The sequence below is a fragment of the Daphnia carinata genome, chromosome 8, assembly GCF_022539665.2.
Source record: "Daphnia carinata strain CSIRO-1 chromosome 8, CSIRO_AGI_Dcar_HiC_V3, whole genome shotgun sequence".
In the NCBI taxonomy this organism is placed as follows: domain Eukaryota; kingdom Metazoa; phylum Arthropoda; class Branchiopoda; order Diplostraca; family Daphniidae; genus Daphnia; species Daphnia carinata.
In genome coordinates, this window is record NC_081338.1 from 7,478,955 (window position 1) to 7,499,236 (window position 20,282).

At 41.8% G+C, this 20,282-nt stretch overlaps 6 protein-coding genes across 7 annotated transcripts; 4 read left to right on the forward strand and 2 right to left on the reverse strand.

Annotated features, from left to right (window-relative positions):
- The first annotated feature begins 646 nt into the window (after positions 1 to 646).
- Positions 647 to 3,858, forward strand: LOC130700283 (uncharacterized). The gene is made up of 4 exons (XM_057522325.2): positions 647 to 797; positions 874 to 1,060; positions 2,514 to 2,806; positions 2,918 to 3,858. The coding sequence occupies exons 3-4, from the start codon at positions 2,577 to 2,579 to the stop codon at positions 3,276 to 3,278; spliced, it is 591 nt and encodes a 196-aa protein (XP_057378308.1). The 5' UTR covers positions 647 to 797; positions 874 to 1,060; positions 2,514 to 2,576; the 3' UTR covers positions 3,279 to 3,858.
- On the reverse strand, positions 3,669 to 6,172 carry LOC130700269 (serine/threonine-protein kinase greatwall-like). 2 transcript variants are annotated; one of them, XM_059496545.1, is made up of 8 exons: positions 6,002 to 6,172; positions 5,818 to 5,918; positions 5,666 to 5,757; positions 5,489 to 5,610; positions 5,313 to 5,419; positions 4,846 to 5,239; positions 4,245 to 4,774; positions 3,669 to 4,149 (listed from the first exon to the last, which is right to left on the reverse strand). In XM_059496545.1, exons 1-8 carry the CDS (start codon positions 6,073 to 6,075, stop codon positions 3,944 to 3,946), a joined length of 1,626 nt encoding a protein of 541 aa, XP_059352528.1. In that variant the 5' UTR covers positions 6,076 to 6,172; the 3' UTR covers positions 3,669 to 3,943. The 2 variants fall into 2 exon arrangements, with proteins under 2 accessions (XP_059352528.1, XP_057378291.1); XM_057522308.2 differs by having other exon boundaries at positions 4,245 to 4,771; positions 6,002 to 6,165.
- Positions 6,173 to 7,180: 1,008 nt separating this feature from the next.
- On the forward strand, positions 7,181 to 9,752 carry LOC130700270 (alkaline phosphatase-like). The gene is made up of 10 exons (XM_057522309.2): positions 7,181 to 7,436; positions 7,503 to 7,607; positions 7,675 to 7,790; positions 7,870 to 8,043; positions 8,121 to 8,312; positions 8,368 to 8,560; positions 8,619 to 8,753; positions 8,838 to 9,029; positions 9,124 to 9,246; positions 9,335 to 9,752. Exons 1-10 carry the CDS (start codon positions 7,295 to 7,297, stop codon positions 9,538 to 9,540), a joined length of 1,578 nt encoding a protein of 525 aa, XP_057378292.1. The 5' UTR covers positions 7,181 to 7,294; the 3' UTR covers positions 9,541 to 9,752.
- Positions 9,753 to 10,242: 490 nt separating this feature from the next.
- LOC130700268 (alkaline phosphatase-like) lies at positions 10,243 to 12,798 on the forward strand. Its single transcript, XM_057522307.2, has 10 exons — positions 10,243 to 10,475; positions 10,542 to 10,646; positions 10,729 to 10,844; positions 10,904 to 11,077; positions 11,148 to 11,339; positions 11,414 to 11,606; positions 11,686 to 11,820; positions 11,909 to 12,100; positions 12,238 to 12,360; positions 12,430 to 12,798. Exons 1-10 carry the CDS (start codon positions 10,322 to 10,324, stop codon positions 12,711 to 12,713), a joined length of 1,668 nt encoding a protein of 555 aa, XP_057378290.1. The 5' UTR covers positions 10,243 to 10,321; the 3' UTR covers positions 12,714 to 12,798.
- Positions 12,799 to 13,505: 707 nt separating this feature from the next.
- On the forward strand, positions 13,506 to 14,694 carry LOC130700514 (apolipoprotein D-like). The gene is made up of 5 exons (XM_057522563.1): positions 13,506 to 13,634; positions 13,714 to 13,850; positions 14,020 to 14,111; positions 14,227 to 14,319; positions 14,390 to 14,694. The coding sequence occupies exons 1-5, from the start codon at positions 13,506 to 13,508 to the stop codon at positions 14,692 to 14,694; spliced, it is 756 nt and encodes a 251-aa protein (XP_057378546.1).
- An 824-nt stretch (positions 14,695 to 15,518) lies between these two features.
- LOC130700252 (ionotropic receptor 93a-like) lies at positions 15,519 to 18,268 on the reverse strand. Its single transcript, XM_057522288.2, has 10 exons — positions 18,143 to 18,268; positions 17,853 to 18,071; positions 17,644 to 17,750; positions 17,485 to 17,566; positions 17,178 to 17,336; positions 16,913 to 17,090; positions 16,613 to 16,845; positions 16,325 to 16,447; positions 16,105 to 16,250; positions 15,519 to 16,019 (listed from the first exon to the last, which is right to left on the reverse strand). Exons 2-10 carry the CDS (start codon positions 18,057 to 18,059, stop codon positions 15,806 to 15,808), a joined length of 1,449 nt encoding a protein of 482 aa, XP_057378271.1. The 5' UTR covers positions 18,060 to 18,071; positions 18,143 to 18,268; the 3' UTR covers positions 15,519 to 15,805.
- Between the last annotated feature and the right edge of the window lie 2,014 nt (positions 18,269 to 20,282).

Below are 20,282 nucleotides of genomic sequence, written 5' to 3' on the forward strand. Positions count from 1 at the left end.
TTCAGGGCAAATATTTCTTCATTTATGCATTTTATTAGGCTGGTTTCTAACTGCTGCTGCTTGTCGTGTAAAATACCATTCAGGTGTTGATGCAGCCCTCTTGTTCGTGTTCAAATAAGGTGGAATACCTCATGACCTTCTACCCACAGTTTCCCAGATGAGACGGGTCATTTTCGAAGTATAAAAACAACAACATGCCCTCGAGTTATTTTGCCTGAGCGTAGGAAGGGCATCCAACTGGTAAAAGATAAACGAGAAAGAAAAAAGGGAAACGATTTCCCGAAAATGTAACAGAACTAGTCGAGCAGAATTGAATCACGAAGTAGCTGTCTGTGCTCCTTTGGTGTGCGGTAGGGGAAAGAACAAGTAAATGTTGTAATTCCGCGAAATCCGAAGCAAACAGACACCAAAGGGATTGTGTGTTTCTTTCTCTCATATGTTTTGGGAAAATCCAAACTGTTTTTCTTTTCCCTTTTATGTTTTTCCAACTTATTTCTTCTTGTTTTCGAAGGCTCGAAGGGAGGGTATTTTTATATACGTGGGTGTAGGTGTGTGTGGTTAAACACGAGTGTTTCATGCCCTAAAGGCGGGTATGTCTAAGAAGAGGAAGGTAGCCAAAAGCCAACAGTGTTGTTGTTCCGAGCCTCTAAGAAACGGAGGGTGGGGAGAAGAAGGAAGAAGAGGGAGAGAAAGAGCGAGAACGTGATCTCCTCCAGGCCTCCGCCAGACAACGGGCAACACTCGCACGAACGCCGCGCTCGTAGGCGGTTCGTTCATAACCTTCGTTCTTACCTGTTGTGTTTTTTTTTTGTTATTCTGGGTTTTTCTTCCGCTTGAAATAATATCCCGAAGAGTTTACTATTTTTTTCGCAGTCAAAGTCGTGGGGAGACGAAAAAACAAAAGAAAATTCGGAAAAGTTATTCACCTCTGTTCATAAGTGTCTACCTGGATTATACCAACTGCACGTATTGTTCCTTTCGTAACGTTCTACAAGGAAAGGGAAAAAATACGAAAAAAATTCAACCGGGCTAACACCTTCATTGGGATTCCGAGCAGAAAGTGAGTTGCTTATTTCATTTTGCCTAATTAATTAGTCTTTTGTTATTGTTACTGTCTTCCTTCGGGATTTCCCAAACGTTTGTTTTTTTCCCCGAGAGATGAATTGGCTGTAGATCAGTTACAGTACAACAAAAGAAAAACAGAAAATTACAATTGCAATTTGATACCAAACAAAAGAAACCCATGCCCTTGTCCCTCTCCGAAAATGTTTGTGCAATATACGAGCAGAATGGGATATCATAAGGATAGGTTCTCGGGTAGTGCCAGCAGGCGCCCCGGGAGGAAAGGTGAACGCATGAATTCATCACGAAGCAAAGAAAATGCGCGATGTATTATGAGAGTGTGTGTAGTCTTTTCGTGCGGGTGCATATACGCCCGCGTGCATCTTAAATAACCTTGGGAGTCTTTGTCACGATACTCTTTTCTTTTTTTTGCTATATATTCGCTCACGCGGGCTCGTTATCTTTCGTCTCGCCTTTTTTTCTTCTTCTTTCTAACGATCATCAGGTGATTGATATACGAACTACACTAGTTAAGCTCACCTCTTTTACCTGGAAATATTTAATGTTTGAGCTCGTTGCTTGTCTTTTGTCTGTTTGCTGTCGGCTCAACTGGGTCGACATTGCGAAATGGGCTTGGCTTTCAGATAGGAAATGAAGGCTTTCCTTCCATCTCAACAATCAGCCTTTATACTGTTGTTATCTACGTATTTATCATTTTCCTACGTCTGTTTCTCTTCTCATTTGGTTTAAACCGTCGCTTTCCTCACAGCAAACTTTATTGTAGTGCAGTACCCGGTTGAATCATTGTCTGGTCCTCTATTTTTCTGTTCTTTTCATCATTTCAACTCGTTCCGAACTGACGCTCTGCTGAACGTCGTTTAAACCCCCTTGATTGTTCTTCACGGTATTTGACATAACTCTCTTTTTTTTTCGTCTTCTTTAAACGAAATTGTTTTTCAATAAACTTCAACCACTCCATCTCCTTAAAATACCGGTTTCTCCGTGTCTCTTTCAACGATTTCTTTCCCCCTTTTAAGTTCAAAGTAGCAAAAGGTACTATTGTTGAGACGAAGCAGATGAAAAAGGGGGAAAAAAAGGGCTAAAAAAAGAATTTCAGCTGACGCTTTACAATAATGACGCCGAGATTTCTCAGCCGTTGCAACGGGCCGACGAGGTCCAGCTGCGCTGGAAAATGAGAAAGTATTCTTTCTAGTGAGCCCACCCTGTTTTTTCAAACTCGTAAAAAGAAAATGAGTATAAAGATACGATAGGCGCATTTCGTTGCAATGTAGCATAACATCCGTGATAATGAAGACGGCCGAGCCAGGGCAAAAGGAGAGGGGCGGTTTTGTTTTGTTTCAACTGCTGCTGCAGTTTAATCTCTCATCGTCTGACTTCCTGCTGTTCGAATCGACTACATCATCTTTTTTTTTCTTCTTCTCTTTCTCAAGATTAAAAAAAGCGCTGAGCTTCAGTCGCGCAGATTCAAAAACAGCTGGTCACCCAATACAACAATGGTAAATACCTCTAGCGCCATGTCGTCGGAGCGGGCCATCCCTGACCTGTGGGATGTGTTTGGATCGCGGGGCGGCGGCCTGGCTGTCCGACGAAACTCATGGCAAAAGATGCAAAAGCAGCTATCCGAGGACGAACGAACCGTCACGGAATTGTTCAACGATCTTCACGTTCATGCCGATCTGCCAGCCGAAAACAATTCGATTCCTAGCAAACACAAAAACGGCAGGTGAGGCAGCAAAAAAAAAAAAAAGTTTTAGAGATTACAAAAAATCAAATAACAATAATAATGCCTCCCACATTTTCGGCACTCCTCGGATGACTGGTGGTCTTTATGCAGCAATCATCGCAACAAGACGGACGAGTACAATGAGCGTAACAATATCAGCAATAACCAGCAATCGAATAATAACTGGGAACACATTGAAAAGCACCTGTCCATGAAGAAGACGATTCGTAAGAAGATGATGCGCGATCTCCAGCAGGCTTTCATCGACGGCCAAGAACCACCCGATGCCGTTCAACGATGGGATAATGTCCAGTTGGACGCCCACAAGGCCGGCATCGAGCCCAATTTGCTAGACATGTTGAAAGAGAAGAAAACCGAACAACCCGTACAATCGCAACCGATTGCGCCGACCAAGAAGCCAGGCTTTTGGAAAAAATTAACGATGAGGAAAAGTAGCAGTAGTAAACGGTGATTCATTCCTACAATATATTTAACCGCGTGCAACCACACCCACCCCAATACGAAACACAAAAGAAAACAAAAAGAAATTTCGCTAACAAGTTGAAATCGACAAGTGACCGATTCCAATGACTAATGAAGGTCGCTATTATAAATAAATTTACATAACCTGGAACAAAATTGACGAGGATAAATGACGACGTTTCGTGGCCTATTCTAATAACTTGTGTCCATAAACCCTCACTATCTCCCTCTATCGTCAAAAGATTTTCATCATTATCCTTTTGTTCCACTCTCTGATGTCCTTGTTATTTTTCCTCCCCTTTCCTTTCTTTTGCGTCGTTCCCTGTGATACACAACTGCGTCTTTTTTTTTGTTTTTTCTTTGCCTCACCACATGCAGATTTTCACTTACAGTATATGTATTCTTTTTGTTTGTTTAAAATATGCGAGTGTAGAAACATATACACGAGAACAAAAAAAAAATTATGTTTGGTAATCTTTTTTTTGTCTTTTTTTTTTTTTTTTTCGTGCACATATAGTTATTCCATGAATACGACGAGATGATTGCCGGGTTAAGGGGTTAAAGTAAAACGAAAGCTAAAGAATTTTTTCCCTTTCCTTTTTCTTGTGTGTGTCTAAAAGTAGAGGTTTTTCAGGAGAACCGTTTACCTTTTCATCAAAAATCAGTCTGTGAAACGCGTAGATTTTGCAGGCTGTTACGTGCCTGAAAATAGGTGGTGTCCGTGTGATCCTTTGGCTGCGGCAAAAACGGAGCATCCACGTTGAGAATTTCTTGCGTCCAAGACAGGTGGTCAAACAGCGGTAAAGTCCGCAGGTGGGATCCATCGGCTCGCTCGCCAGGTTCCAACGTTAAGAGCACCTCTAAATAAATGCAATATCGATAAGAAAAACCAAATTATCAGATCAAAGAAACCAAATGCTATTATAGATTCCTGGTTGCAAAAGAGTTTACGTACCAATGGCTTCACGTGCCGCTGGACTGAGGCAGTCGTCGTCCTCGGGCGGCCACTCGATGTTGCGTTCCAGGATATTGTTGAAGATCTGCTCGGGTGTTTCGTCGTTGAAGGGAGGCCCACCCAGGAGGAATTCGTAGAGGCAAACACCCAATGACCACCAATCGACAGCCGGACCGTGTGGTTTCTTCAACAAAAGCTCGGGTGCCAAGTAGTCTGGTGTTCCCAACACGCAGCCTTCATTTTGACTGCCGTAATGACTGACATCACCTTCGCAGACGGCCGGACTACTGAAAGTCACGACTGCGCCTCTTCTCCTTTTACCACGCTTCATCAGTCGTGGAGTCCTAAACGGAGTTTTCACAAAATCCAAGCGACTATCCTGACCAGGTACTGGACTACGACACGGCACCGGGCAGGTATTTGTTTGCAATAAAGGAGTCCGACTCTTATGATTAATGGGGGTCGAATTAATCCTCAAGCTGGGCGGACTGCAGCTTTTAAATTTGGCAATCGACGACGTACTCGCCCTGCTTGTTAAAATTTCCACATGACATCGCAATGCTCTCATTAAAAAGTAAAAGTGAAAGATCACTAATCGTACTTGAGGTCGTAGTCCTCGTTTAAATTGGCAAAACGGAAAATGTCTGTCAAACCGGTTCTTGGCACTTTGAATTGAACCTGACTATCCGGTTCTTCTGATTCGGCGTCGTGTTTCCGTTTCAAAGACGTAAACGAGTCATCATTCCTGTTCGGACTTGAGCCGACGGGAAAATCGCAATTCAAATCAAGACAGAAAGAATTCTCTTTAAATGCCTGATGATCCCTCATGGTTTCCGGTGTGTTGAAGACAGGCGACTGTCCCCGATCGGAGCACGGAGACATACCGCTCTTGAATGACAGGTGAGACGTCAGCGAGAGAAGCTGTCCAGGAGTCCTAACCATATGGTAATCATTTTTGTTTACCACAGGCGAAAGCAGATCAGATATGTTCAAGTCTATTCGGGAAAAAAAAAACAAGATCGGCTTAGTTAACAAAGAAAAACTTTCGCGTTCTCATAATGATTTCACCTCTTCCAATGTGGACGCGGCTCAGTCCGAAATCCGTCAACTTGACGTGGCCTTTATCAGAGAGAAGCATGTTGTCAGGTTTCACATCTCGATGAATGATGCCATGCCTAGGGCAACATAGAAAGTTTAGGTAACACATGTAAACAAAAGAGTTGTGTAACACAGGAGCAATGTACTTGTGAAGATACTCCAAGGCCAGAGCCACTTCTGTGGTGTAAAATGTTGCCATCTTCTCATCAAAATAGCCCATTTCACTCAACAAGGACTTGAGATCACCCCCAATCATGTACTCCATGACCTAGTACAAGAACTGTTGTAAATTATAGTTTTAAAAATAAATAAAAATCACTCACCATGTAGATGTTGGAAGAATTCTGGAGGCAATAAAACAGCTGAACACAAAATGGGCTTTTGGAAATGGCCAATGCATTTCTCTCTCTGATGACTGGAAACAAGAAATCCCTCATAAACCATAGGAGACGTAAATAAAAAAAATTTAGGCTACCTTGAGAAGCCATGTTGCGATGAACAATGTCAGATTTATTCAGCACCTTGATGGCATACATGTTTTCTGGTGTTTGCTTTTTACAGCCCAAAAACACTTTGCTGTCAACCGATAATGCGTACAACACATGATGAACATCTCCGTACCGTTGTGGTTTTATAAATAACAAGCGAGGTGCACTTACCCAAATGCACCACGACTGATGGGCTTCAGCACACAAAAATCCTCGATTTCGGGACCTTTGAGATCTGTTGCCATTTTGAAGAGATTCTTTTGATAATCGAAAATTTTTCGTCAACGTGGGGTTTTGGCTTCCATTCGAATTTGAATCTTTTCAACGGTAACAAGCAGCGAATGCAGACGACTGGTTGCCAATGCATCCAAACTGGATTCATGGCTTCCCACCAGATACTCTAGCGGTCGTCGAAAACACTAGAACGTCGTGAGAAATTCGACAGCGATGCCATCTTACGGTAAAATGTGCTTATCTTTGAAATCAATTGTTTGAAATATTATTTAGATGTATTTAGTCGTCGTTAATTACGTAACTGGTTTCCTGGAAATTTTACCTCTGCCACTCAGAGCAATTTTTCCTTCTTCTAGATTTTTATGTAATCCTTACGTAACTAACGCCCCATTTTCAGAGCTTATTTTAGTGTTCTGTGTCCGGTGGTAAGAGTACAAGGCTACAGGATAGTGTCTCGTTTGCGTAGCTGACAAAACAGCTGATGGTCTAATCAAGTTCTAATCTCAAGGTGTTCTAATCAAACCTTTCCCCAGTAACTGCATGAAAACTAATTGGATACAGAGAAATGATGCAACTGGCTGACGTCGTACGCAACGGAGGTGGCAACTCAAGGTAGTTTATAACTGATTGAACTTGTAACCTCGAGAGAGGATGTTTTGCTTTGTGATTGGGGTTATCCGGTGTGGTATCAAGATCGATATGAGAACCATACGAACCGGACTGGCGTTGTGTACTTGGTACGTCTTTCACGACATGCATGTCACATTGGGTAAACAAAGTCTGGAAGATTAATCGTCTCTGTTGTAATCCTCAATACCTATTTATACTGTATACACACAAAACGAAACAAAATTTTCCCTTATGATAAAATAATCCTCTCTCAAAGCGGATATTTCATTGGTTCGTGAACGTATATTTAACAGCAAGATTACAATGACGTTGATTGCTTTCAGGTCAGTGACTAGCCCAATGGGAGGAGACAATGGTCGCTCCATACCGGATTTCGTCCGTACAGCTTTAGCAAAAATACTTAAGCTGCCCAAAAATGAACATACTCTCACCTGTAAAACGAAATAAAACAAAAACAATGGGTGGCTGTTGTCTAGGGAGACAACAAAATCGTTCCTCCTCCCTCCTGAATTTTTTGAAAGGCCAGACGAGTATCGAAGCCCATAAATATGTCAAACAAGGGCAGCTCGGATGGCATAGATCGTTGATCTTCACTCAAGGATGATGTACTCCCAGATTTTGTTGGCGACGACGTTGATCCTGTCCTTGACGGGTGTCGCTTTCGGTGATGGACAACACAGTGGCAGCAGAGATCGTGCTGCAGCTAGGGCTGCTCGCCAAGCACAGCGAGCTGTTACCGAAGGTAGAAAATCTTGTCTTTTTTGTTTAACTTACAATTTTAATTAAGTGCCGTAACGTTCTTTAACAGATGCGGCGTATTGGAATCAACTTGGTCAGCAACTGCTTCTGGACGAACTGGGCAAACAGCGAATCAATACCCAAGCCAAAAACATTATTTTCTTTCTCGGCGACGGTTAGTTATTTTCACCGCGATGTGTGTCTATCGATTTATCGTGTTTCAATTCAAATTTGATACGTAGGTATGTCAATCTCAACCGTAACGGCCGCTCGAATCTACAAGGGACAGAAGGCAGGCAAAACCGGTGAAGAAGAGCAGCTGTACTTTGATCGATTTCCTTACACCGCTCTCTCAAGGGTAAATTGCATTTTAAATTGTTCTGATAAGCATCAGAGTGTATGTTAATTACATTTGGCTTATGCTCTTACATTCAAAGACCTATTGCACGGATGCCCAAGTAGCCGACTCTGCCTGCTCTGCTACTGCTTACCTGTGTGGTGTCAAGACAGACACGGATACGATCGGAATCGATGCCAACGTTGAATTTAATAATTGTACTACTCAAAATGATCCATCCACTCACGTTGATTCCGTCATGGCTTGGGCTCAGGTATGGTAGCACATGTTCATTAATAAAATACAATTGTCACGATTGTTATGTGTAATGGTGGGTATTGGTGAACGCAGGCTGCTAACAAAGGAACGGGAATCGTGACAACTACACGCATTACTCACGCCACACCAGCTGGAACTTACGCTCATGTTGCCAATCGCGATTGGGAAGACGACTACGCGCAATCTTTCGATGGTGCAGACTCAAACGTTTGCGACGACATCGCCGAACAACTCGTTCTCAAAAACCCCGGCCAAAATTTTAAGGTAATTCAACTTTAATCCATTCGAATGAGCTAACTCACAATGATGCATTGGATAGGTCATTTTGGGAGGTGGTCGTGCTTATTTCACACCAAGGACTGCCACAGATCCCGAAACCGGAGCAGCTGGTCGTCGTCGAGATGGCAAAGATTTGATTGGACAGTGGACAGCTAATCACCCGACTGGCAAATACATTACCACTCGCGATGAATTGGTTAATCTGGATGTTGCTGGAACTGATTCTGTCTTCGGTTTGTTATCCATTTCCAATGATAAATCGTAATTGAATTTAATAATTTAATATTTCAGGTTTGTTCAGCCCATCTCACATGGAATACTTTTTGGAATCCGGCACGGCCAATAATCCATCATTGGAGGAGATGACACGGACAGCTATCCGAATGTTGCAAAAGGAGGCCAACGGTTATGTTTTGCTCGTCGAAGGTTCGTTTCATTTCGATCGACGGTCTTGTCATGCTTTCATCAATTGTTCACTTGATTGATTTCTGATTAATTTTACTTTTTCAGGTGGAAGGATCGATCAGGCCCATCACGACGGGCGGGCTAAAGTAGCCCTTGAAGAGGCCTTCCAGTTCGATTTGGCCATCGCCGCTGCTGTCAATCTTACAGACCCAGCTGACACGCTCATCATCGTTACGGCAGATCACTCACATACCATGACAATCAACGGCTATCCCGATCGTGGCAACGACATTCTAGGTCAGTCATGTGTTCTTAACCTAAAATTTGTTGTTTACATCGTTCGTATCTTATTTCATGGCCTTCTAATTCGAACTTTATCATTTAACGATAGGCCTAGTTGGTTATTTGGCTTCTGATCTGAAACCCTACACAACTCTGGGTTATGCCAATGGACCCGGCTATGTTAACGGCTACGCGGGAGGAGTACGTGTTGATTTGACCAATGTCGATACGAGTAATAATCAGCTTTTTTCCCCTTCATTATGCGTTATTCCGGCATTTCTTTTTGCGCATTTGACACGTTATGATTTCTTGCATTTTAGCTGCTGATACATTCAAGCAGCCAGCGTTGGTTCCTCTTGCGTCCGAGACACACGGTGGCGATGATGTCGCTATTTTCGCTCGTGGTCCTCAAGCGCATCTTTTTCAAGGAGCCTACGAGCAACACTACATCGCTCACGTTATGGGATATGCAGCCTGTATTGGTCCTGGCGTTAAATTCTGCGACGTTCCGCGAAATCGTTATTAAATAACTCGTTTTTATTGAGTACCTGAACTGGATTTTCTACAGTTATGGCAATTGTCCAAATGCGCACTAACATTTGGAAATTGAAACACTATCTTCGATTGGCTTACATCCACTAACACTAAGGTTCTTTAAGAATTATATTTACCTGACCATCAACCTCTTTCTTGATATTACATGTTGTTCAGAAATCGAAATACAATTATTCAATCGAATTTAATTTTAAGTGTTAGATTGATTTTTGCTACTAAGAGCAGCTTCGTGTGTTTTCGTATATCAACAGCAGATCCACAATAACCTTGGTTATACATAGAAAACCGGGACTACTGCACCTGAGTTATGGCGGACTTTAGTGCTGATAAAGGAAAACGTCTAGGGCTATCAAGCTTAGTGTTTATCACCTTGATACTGCGCTTATAGATACAGAGGCTAGCAGTTTCGTAACGGTTATCAACAGATCAAGGGGATATAGAGTCTAATAAAAATGATTCGACCAGGGCACGATCTCACCTTTCATCCTCTTGGTTGGGTGTTGACACTTTATCTCGTTTCGATAGCGATGTACAAGACAACGCACATGACCAAACGACCTTTCAATTGAGGGTCGTGTGTGACAATCAGTTGATGAAACAGGACAAAGATCTCGTTCAACATAGTTTCCTCTACTACACAAATCGTATGCTAATACGTTAGTCAAATATGGACTTCGTTTATTCACGAACTGTCATTCGCTTTCAGAAATCCCATCAGGAGAGTGAGATCACGGTGCAGCAGATCAACACAAATGAAGATGTTTATCAGCTCCACTTTAGCGAGCTCTTTGCTGCTATTGTTTTTGTCTGCGGAATTGTTCGGTGTAAGTAACGCGGACGAGTACCACCGTATTCCACAACACAATGCTCGATCCAACAATCAAAGGAACCGAGCCATCAGCGAAGGTAAAATCTCGCAAACAATTTCAAATAACTAACCAAATGCTTAAACCTTTTTGGAACGACTAACAGACGCTGCATATTGGAAGGGCACAGCACAAGCTCTTCTGCAAGCCGAATTAAACAAAAAACCCATCGAAGCAGAAGCCAAAAACATCATTTTCTTTCTGGGCGATGGTGTGTCTTTCCTACCAATCAATTCCTCCACATTCAATATTTAAAATAAGTTAATACTCTTTCGTTACATGGCAATTGTAAGGTATGTCGATTGCCACCGTGACTGCCGCCCGAATCTACAAGGGACAGAAAGCCGGCAATACCGGCGAAGAGGAGCAACTCACATTCGATAAATTCCCTTACACTGCTTTATCAAGAGTAACTTTTGCAACAGATGAATCGATTTAAAATCAATTACGTGTCCTTTTACTTTACAGACGTACTGCACGGACGCACAAGTTGCTGATTCAGCCTGCACTGCAACCGCATATTTATGCGGTGTCAAGACAGACATCGATACCATAGGCTTGGACGTCAACGTCGTTTACAAGAATTGTTCGACGCAAAATAATGGTGCTAATCGAGTCAGCTCAATTATGGCTTGGGCTCAGGTACGTGTTCGTTACATAAATATAACATATTTGTCGATTTAAATTGTTTCAATTGTCATTGAAATGGAAGGCCGCCGACAAAGGTACTGGTATCGTGACGACGACAAAGGTCACTCATGCCACTCCAGCTGGTACGTACGCTCACGTTGCCAATCGTGATTGGGAAGATGATTACGCCCAATCTTTCGATGGCGTTGACACGGATAACTGTGACGACATTGCTGAACAACTTGTTTTCAACGATCCCGGCAAAAATTTTAAGGTTAACACGATATAACTTTTCTTATTCAAGTGATGTACGGAATTTTTTGTGTGCTAAAACAATCATTTTGACAGGTGATTTTGGGAGGTGGTCGATCGTATTTTATGCCGACTACAACCACAGACATTGAAACAGGTGCTAAAGGCCGCCGTAGGGATGGTAAAAATTTGGTAGAAGAATGGAAGACAGCCCATCCGACTGGAAAATATGTGACCAGTCGCGATGAATTGCTTAATTTAGATGTGTCAGGAACTGATGCAGTATTCGGTAAACATTTGTCTAGGATAACATTCTTTGATTGAACAGATTGATTGATTTCTCATTTGTACGTAATTCAATGTTTCAGGTTTATTTAGCCCAGCTCATATGGAATACTTTCTGGAATCGAGCACAGCAAACAATCCGACTTTGGAACAAATGACACGAACAGCCATTCAAATGTTACAGAAGGAGACCAATGGTTACATCCTTCTCGTCGAAGGTAAGTTCCGATAGCTCTCTAACACCTTCTCCCCCCCCCCCCCCCCCCAGTCCATTTCCCAATCTTTAATGTTCGATTCTCTTTTCAGGTGGAAGGATCGATCAAGCGCATCACGACGGACGAGCTAAATTAGCCCTTGAGGAAGCTATCCAATTTGACTTGGCCGTTGCGGCTGCATTGGAAATGACTAGCACGGACGACACGCTCATCATCGTTACCGCAGATCACTCACATACTTTCACCATCAACGGCTATCCCGATCGTGGCAACAATCTATTGGGTAAATATTAGAACAGGAGTGACGTATGATGACGATAAGCTTATGTAAACCACGTCAATACCTACGTAACCTATATAAAAGAGATAAAGAAACGGTTACATGTCAATATTAACCGAAATCAATTTGAAATTGTATAGGTTTGTCTGGTGATATGGGTGAGGATGACAAACCATACACAACATTGTCTTATGCTAACGGCCCTGGTTACAACACCACATTTGCCAATGGAGAGCGCATTAATTTAACCAACGTCGACACAAGTATGCAATATACTTTCTAATGATTACTTTCATTGGAATGGGTTTATTTTAATTGATTCGCCTCTCCAGCCGCTGATTCATATCTTCAGCCGTCAGCCGTGCCCATTGGCTCTGAAACTCACGGTGGTGATGACGTGGCCATATTCGCTATTGGTCCCCAGGCACACCTATTTCAGGGTGTCTACGAGCAACATTACATCGCCCACGTAATGGCATACGCAGCTTGCGTTGGAGACGGTCTCAAATTTTGCGATGCAAAGTCATCGTCAAGTCGTCACGGAGCTGGACCTTTGATGATGTTGGTGCAGTTTGTCCTTGTCTGGCTTGCAGGCCGTTTGCTGTTTCGTTTTTAATCAACTAACGCATTGAAACGAAATTCGACTCGCAAAATCTATTAGGCTGTAAAGGGTGTTTTTAATATACAGAGGAAATGCATAATCTCGGTTGAAATCGATTTGTTTTGCATGCGGGATTTATATTCCGCCTTCGAATGGCTTATTTTATCGAAACACATTAATAATGCAGTTCGTGATTTTGCAGATTGCTAGCAACAGAACAGAGAGCTACACGCTATGCACTGCCTTTCGCCTGCGGGATTGGTGGATTATGCTAATAACGTAGTGCTATTAATTCCCCATCCGCAGATGTCCATGCCAAATTAATCTATCAACCCATGAGGCATAAGAAATCATCAAGGATTTCTTCCGGTAGGCTTTCTTTTTTGGCTTTCTCCAATTTCCCACCATGTACTGCAATTTGTAAACAGCAGACTATATGCACGTTCCGTTCCTCATTGAGTTCTGTAGTCGCATTCCACGGAGCGCATCGAGCTACATTGTGATGGAATGAACTGGTTGCACTATACGAATTCTTTAACGTACATCCCGTTATGTAGACTTGACAAAGCTCTCTGCAATATTTCAAATGACCGATGCGCCGTTATCTACCGACACCGGTAGCATACATCACAGCACAAACCCGCGACGTTTCCTCCCTTCTCTTTGCCACTCTTTTTTTTTCCCTCATTGCGGAACTTCTTCGAAAGAAATGGCTACATTAAAGTCAGAGATTGTTTCCGGAGCAACCTCAGTTGCCGGGTATCTCTTGCCTGTTAATGTCGTGGTTTGACGTAGAAAATCATCACAATGAAATTGCTTGTCGAGTTTGCTATATTGTCGTTGCTGTTTTGGATTGCCCGTCCAACATCTGGGCAAATTCTCCGCATAGGACACTGCCCATCCTTTTCCGTTCTTAAGGATTTTGAAATGGACAAGGTAGGGCCTTTGATGAGGCTGTTGGTGGCCAGATGTGCCTGTAATAATAGAAGGACTTTTAACATTGGATTCGATTTAGTACTTGGGGACCTGGTACCAAATCGAACGCTACTTCTCCTTCCCCGGAATGGGCGGTAAATGTTGGACCCAAACTTATTATCCGGATCCTGAAGTGGAAGGGCGCTACAAGTTGCGGATGGATTATCGCGATTTCGTGTGCGTGAGCCATATCGATATTATTAAATGATTGGGGACTCGGATCATTCATTGTTTTGTTGCACTTACTCTCTCTAGTACCTCTAGTTGCTTCCTAAAAGTGAACTGTGGATAGATAATGTAATAGACGAAGAGTTTGACTTTTATCCCAATTTTCTCTCGTTTCTAGGGTGGAAAATAAAATGACGACTGAAATGGATATCTACCAAGATATGGCTGACGATCCAGCCACATTGACTAGCCAACTGTTCAGCATGCCATGTAAATTCGATTACTCTTTCTTTAAACTTAGAATTCTAATCTCGCATCATTTTCAATCTTTCACATTCTATTTTTCGGCAATCTCCTACTGACTTGCATCGGTGTGCCTATCCAGTTACTGCGGACGACTATCAAGTGTTGAGTACCGATTACACAAACTATGCCGTAGAATATCGTTGCGAAGATCGTGGACTATTCCAGCGTCGAGGTAATTAAACTTAAACACACGCGACCAGTAGAATTACATTAGTCTATTTTTGCTATTCCACACGTCGAAGAGTCCTTGTGGTTACTCTCTAGATCACCGTTTCCGAAACCATGGATCATGAAAGAAGCCAGGAGTGTCGTTGCTAGTCTTGGCCTTAAAATGTCCAGCCTTCGACCAGTGACACAAGATTGTTATCTTCCTCATCGGGGTCTAATTCGGCCCCACTTGCAACATACAATCAACAGAAACAATTTCATTCAGATGTACTCTCGAGCACCTCCCAGTCAGAAGCATCATAAATTTATTGAACTTCCGAGACACCCCCATTTTGATGCTGCTCCAGCCCTCAGCGTGCCGGAACGATCTTCACTATAAGAATAACGATATCCAGGTCATCAACCAACATAACCAACTACCGTTTTGATTTCATTATCACCATCATCTCATTATTATTTTTTTTTTTCTTACTATTTTTTCCGTTGTAGATTTTGTTATTCGTTGATTCATCAGAGGCTATGCAAAACACTCCTATTTAACTATCGATTTGGTGCATTATGAACCTTCATTGCAAGTAGACAAACAGCATTATTTGTGTCAGTGTAGTAAGGCATCGGTCGTACAATTATATTTGAATATTTGTTGTTAAACTCTTTTTAAACGTCAGCCATTCGTAACGGATAAAAAAATGGTCCAAAGCGAAACGATTAGACGATGCAGACCGTGGACTTGTCGCAAACGGCCACTGATTTCGGGTGACAAGAAAAAGAGCTTTGTGGCCAACGGTAATGAACGTTAATTGTCGCGTTTGTGAGGTGCAAAGTCTAGCGGTAACTTGGCCTATTGGCTGCAAGGATTCGCGGTTTAGCGGGGAATTGCGTAACAAAATGAACACAATAAAAAGAAAAGGAAAAGATTTCAAAAGAAATTTTCTGGTCGGTAATTTCATACTTAGTTTGGCTTAAAGCGTTCAGCCCTCAGTTAAACGCTCTACTTCCGTTGGTAAAGATCTGCCCTAAATCTGCGACAGTTGAGAATGTTTTACGCGTTTACCTAACACTTCATATTGCAGTACTAAAATTAACGTTCGCATTATAATAGTAGAAATGGTAGAGGGATGCACTTTTTTCTATTTCACACCAATAGAATAATGGTGTAACAAACAGCGACACGAAATTTTATACTAAGACAAGGATAATGTGACTAGATTGTTGTGTACTCTTTGTATGAAAACAGAGACTGGGATTATACTAATACAGGGACAATCATTTGTGAAAACACATAATGTTTCTAGCTAAATTTTCTAAAAATCAAAAAGGATTGTTTCTTCAGAGTATTCCTTCTGCAAGACATTTAAACATATAGCTTCTAACGTACAACTAAAAGTGTGGGCACGAAAATCTCTTTGTGTAACACGGAAATTTTTCCCCACATTGATGATGATAAGCTCCGCATATCAAATTGCAGCCGGTGGGTCTGATGTGGGCGATTATCGACGCCGGAATATGAATTCTCCGACGAAGCTTAAGACTGATAAACCATATCCAAATCCCAGTGCGAGAAAAGCTCCGCTCAGACCTCCAAGTGTGACACGTTGTTTCTCAGAAGCGATGTCACGTATTGGATTCAAGCATCGAGACGCATCAACCGAATTGCGAGCGAACCATAAATCAACGAATCCAGCTTCGTGAGCCTTTAGCATTCTGCAGAGTTCAAAACGTACAGACACAATAAAGGATTTAAGAAAATTTTCATCAAGTAGCTGAAATGGTATGGAAATCAACTTGCCCTCTGTTGTAGTATTCGACGTCCGCTTGCTTCGAAATGGCAAGACCCGCTCCGAAACTAAAGAAAAGTTGCTTTGCGATCGTGAAATCACAGCGGCCAGTGTTTTTCAGGTCTTCTCCAACATAATTTCTTATCGTTCTGTATTCCTAAAATTATAGCAAAATAAAAATGCGTTACACCACCTATGGAATGATAAACTTAAATGTCGATGCATTTTTACTTGTACGTAAGCGCTGGATCCCTTTCTAACTCTATCCATACACTGCGACGTCTCGCTGCAACGCAGACCAGGTTCGTTTCTCAATTGATCTCCCAGATACTTGAAAATGCCATCTTCAGCGTTCTTCATTGGTGAGAAGGTAAAACCGTTAATCATCTATTTAAATTAATCTGCTGTGTATAGATAAATAGTTGCATAGTTCAAATTTTCTTTCGCTTTGTAAAAACAAATTGCCTTTCGCAGTTGTCGCAATCATTCTAGAGCTAATACAAAATGTTATGCGTTTACCGTAAACAGAAGATCGGGTGACCATCCACGATTGACTGTGATTTTGATTTTAGGATTTTTCGGCATGTCATATAAAGATTGAATCATGGGTTTGTAATTAGGTGACGTCACGAATGAAATCAGGACGCTACTGTAAGCTGTCACTAGAACGAAACAGGCCGTGCACCAAGCCCCGGCCAGGAAACGAATCGTCAGTTTCTGGTCACGGCTTGTTCCACCTTGAGCTAGCAAACCTATGAGGGGTTTACGCGAAAGTTGTAAAATGATCAGTCTCTGCGTAATGCTTTTTCAAAATGTTACCTTGTGATAGAATAACACCAAAAACGTATTGGAAGGCTCGTCCGATATCTTCAAATAATTTGCCGTTAGTTAGTTTAGTTTTAGTTGTTTTATTTGTCAGGTAATCTTTAATGCAATGGCTGATGCCATAGAGGCATAATATTGTCATTCCCATAGAGACTGCCAGAAAAATCCAGATCTATAAGCCACAAAAAATAAATAAATAGTCAAAAATATTATGCAAGTGCCCGACCTTTCTAATGCGCATAGAGTTTCGTACTCATACCTGTCCCTGGAATGGCTTCCAGACAGCCATGATATCAACCTCGGAACTCGGATACGGTATGACGAGACCAAATTGACCAATAACAAACGGATAAGGGAAATTGAGCTTCTGAAAACGGCTTGCTGTTATAACGATCCCTCCCAGGATGACATCAGCTCTCTGAAGACAAAAAAGGAATATAATAATTAAACGTTATGCCGTATTTGTTCTGCTTGCTGTCCCGATTGTGTTCTCGAGGCCTTTCCGGATGGGTTTCCCTTCTTATCTATTGATTTATTAAGAAATGAATTATCAATATAATTATTACCCCTTCCAAGATGTAGCTCATCAGACCTTTTCCGGCAGCATTGTTCTCGACGCTGTAAATATTGTCTGGTATAATTTCGTACCTGATTAAATTGCACTCAGTTTCAAGTTCACACCAGTTATGATTTGGCTAAGGGGAATCCCTAATATATAAACATACCTAAAATCCATTGTGTGAGATAGCCATTCTAAAACGGACATGGCGATCCCGCCGAGATTGGTAATATGGCCACTCGAATTTCTTGTAACGATAAGTACCGGAGGTAGCTGAAAGAGATAAAAATTATCTTAGAAAAAAAAATAGAAACAAATACTAATGGCATTCTTTTGTGAAGTGATAAAAGCCCCTATCACGATTTGGAGACTAACGTGGAGAATCACAAAGCGCAGGTAAGCGCTGTTATTGTTAGTAGATCCGCCACGTAATTGGACGCCTCTTTCTGCTTCATAGCCGCTGCAAATCTGATGATTGCACACAAGCAATGATAGAAAAATGACCGATATGGTGGATAAAGTGGAATGACGGCCAGGGCTTGTTGCTAATGGTTGCATGCGGCTGATCATCCTAGATATCATGATGCAAAGTACCTTGAAAATAAAATGTACGTGTTATATTATTGCAAAAGCGGAATTTAAATTTGGCACAGCATTAAGGTCACCTGCAGATCAAAATTCCAAATTTGGCTGTTTGATTTCGCTAATCAAGAGCGCGTTCGGATCTGTTGATCTTGTCCGGACGATGAAAAAGTACAGCTATCGTCAACGAGATCTCGACCTCCAATAGAAATGAAAATTCGCTTATCTGTTGTGTTATTATAGCACTTTCTACAGAAAAGCTAGAAAGGAAAAAAGAAACAAAATCAGAACTTCACTCAATGTCCAAAAGTGACATGAAATCGAGAGTGGGCATCGTACGTTTGCGATATCATTCAACTTTGCTAGCAGTACAAAAACGCCAAAATACGAATCAATCCATTAAAAAGAGAGGTGATCCAGTATAACCCCCAAAAAAAAGAACTGAAACTACATCTTTCTTTCTGATATCTTTCGCATTTGTGCATTACATGATTGACAGGTACGCCTGTCATAGTTTTTCCATACGTGTGTCTGTTGAAATCGAATGCGTTTCTTGTGCCACAAATCCACGCGTAGAAACTGCGTGATAGTTTTCGGCCAAATGTAGCAATAATGCCAACTACGTTTTGAAGTTCGACATTGAAAGCTATGATGATGACGTTTCTATGAACAACTGAACGAAAAGACTCGACGTTGACTGTCCAGAATCGGTTCCACATTCAAGGACATGACGCTAAATTCTAGATGACCAAGTTAATCATAATCGCGTGATTGAAAAGGGAGCACAATTTTATCATTACAAATCATCCAAGAAATTGGACATGGAGCAACGTGCTCCAAACTATCAAATTTGCCCGGGTTTCAAAATGGGACTCTTGGTCGTGAACTAGTAGGGGTAGAAAGTTGCTAGTCACGGCTTTCGTTCAATCCCGCTTAACTGGCTATGATTGCGCAAGTCCCCGACTTGCATGTATCTCCCTGCATCATCCAAGATTCCCTTTCTTCGAATTCCACGCATTTCTTGTGCTAATTACGGTACCAACATGATTAGCTACATGTTTTTTACAAGTCTGATGTTCGTCTATAATTATACAACACACTATCCAGAACAACTATACCACCCCTTGAACGAAGGTCGTCTATTCCGAGAAAATCGTGAGGACGGACAATTGCCTTCCCCTCTCGTGACTTTCGTTAGAAGAAACGATCACGACTGATTGCAAACCTGAACTTGTCTATCGCTTTAGCAACCAACGACGCTGACGGTTATAATACGTCTCAAATTACACGACATAGCCTTAGACTGTAACACAAGGGAATGTTAATGAACACACGTAGAAGCATAGTTGTCTTATTAATGTCCAAGGTAAAAAACAATTTGTTAAAAGAACTCTATAACTTAAATCTAGGTTATACGTGTTTGACATAAAATATCTCTACTCTATTAAACTGCTTAAAAAGGGTGGGCATCATCATATAAGCCGACGGACAGGGATAGCGAGTGCTTTGCAAAATAATATAGACTAAATATCTTTAAAAAAAAATTTAAATAGCATGACAACACATATTCGAACCCGTGAAATTAGCATATCAGCCACGAACTATGCCACAGCGCCATAGTTCATTCAATAAATATATACATAAGCTACCTATTTGAATGAGGGACACACAAAGCTAGTTTCGATTGTGATGTGCGGTGGCTATCACCCTCGCTTTGTAATCTGTCGGTCACGGGTTCAACTCCCGCCACCTCCAATTTCCAAGCCGTCCCTTTCCTCCATGCTCTCCTCCCTACCACCCCACCATATAATCATTCAAGATTAGCAAGATTCTTCATCGGATTACGCAGTAGTCAACATCCTCATCGCTTCGGACATCATCTACATCAAAGGACAACGTTGGATACGCCTTCAAGAAAGAGAAGAGCCATGCCTACTATAAAGGGGCTAAGAATGAAGAACAAGAAAAAAAATCGACCTGTAGTACTGTTCACTACATGTTGAAGATCGACCCACAAATTGAGGTAGAGAAAAGGTAATCGTAACTCGTAGGTTGTTCGTAACTCTCCCCATGGTCACTAGGTTCATGGATGCAGGCAGCTAATCATCGGGATATCGATACCGTTTTTGTTTTCCTTACTGTGTCTAGCTCGTCTGTAGTTTAGCTAGTAAACCATAATATTATAAATGCCAAGAGCGCTATTGTGATTCCACTGTGAATGAC

Excerpts from the sequence above, each read along its gene's own strand:
- LOC130700283 (XM_057522325.2), top strand. The coding sequence starts at position 2,577 with ATGGTAAATACCTCTAGCGCCATGTCGTCGGAGCGGGCCATCCCTGAC. Across the intron at positions 2,807-2,917 it reads AGCAAACACAAAAACGGCAG|CAATCATCGCAACAAGACGG; the intron begins GTGAGGCAGCAA and ends GTCTTTATGCAG.
- LOC130700269 (XM_059496545.1), bottom strand. The coding sequence starts at position 6,075 with ATGGCAACAGATCTCAAAGGTCCCGAAATCGAGGATTTTTGTGTGCTG. Across the intron at positions 5,919-6,001 it reads ATCAGTCGTGGTGCATTTGG|CAAAGTGTTTTTGGGCTGTA; the intron begins GTAAGTGCACCT and ends ATCGGTTGACAG. Across the intron at positions 5,758-5,817 it reads TCGCAACATGGCTTCTCAAG|TCATCAGAGAGAGAAATGCA; the intron begins GTAGCCTAAATT and ends TCTTGTTTCCAG.
- LOC130700270 (XM_057522309.2), top strand. The coding sequence starts at position 7,295 with ATGATGTACTCCCAGATTTTGTTGGCGACGACGTTGATCCTGTCCTTG. Across the intron at positions 7,608-7,674 it reads TATTTTCTTTCTCGGCGACG|GTATGTCAATCTCAACCGTA; the intron begins GTTAGTTATTTT and ends TTTGATACGTAG. Across the intron at positions 9,030-9,123 it reads TCGTGGCAACGACATTCTAG|GCCTAGTTGGTTATTTGGCT; the intron begins GTCAGTCATGTG and ends ATTTAACGATAG.
- LOC130700268 (XM_057522307.2), top strand. The coding sequence starts at position 10,322 with ATGAAGATGTTTATCAGCTCCACTTTAGCGAGCTCTTTGCTGCTATTG. Across the intron at positions 11,078-11,147 it reads CAATTATGGCTTGGGCTCAG|GCCGCCGACAAAGGTACTGG; the intron begins GTACGTGTTCGT and ends TTGAAATGGAAG. Across the intron at positions 11,821-11,908 it reads TTACATCCTTCTCGTCGAAG|GTGGAAGGATCGATCAAGCG; the intron begins GTAAGTTCCGAT and ends TTCTCTTTTCAG.
- LOC130700514 (XM_057522563.1), top strand. The coding sequence starts at position 13,506 with ATGAAATTGCTTGTCGAGTTTGCTATATTGTCGTTGCTGTTTTGGATT. Across the intron at positions 14,112-14,226 it reads CCAACTGTTCAGCATGCCAT|TTACTGCGGACGACTATCAA; the intron begins GTAAATTCGATT and ends GTGCCTATCCAG. Across the intron at positions 14,320-14,389 it reads TGGACTATTCCAGCGTCGAG|AGTCCTTGTGGTTACTCTCT; the intron begins GTAATTAAACTT and ends CACACGTCGAAG.
- LOC130700252 (XM_057522288.2), bottom strand. The coding sequence starts at position 18,059 with ATGATATCTAGGATGATCAGCCGCATGCAACCATTAGCAACAAGCCCT. Across the intron at positions 17,751-17,852 it reads TGCGCTTTGTGATTCTCCAC|CTACCTCCGGTACTTATCGT; the intron begins GTTAGTCTCCAA and ends TATCTCTTTCAG. Across the intron at positions 16,448-16,612 it reads CACCCGATCTTCTGTTTACG|AACGCTGAAGATGGCATTTT; the intron begins GTAAACGCATAA and ends TCACCAATGAAG.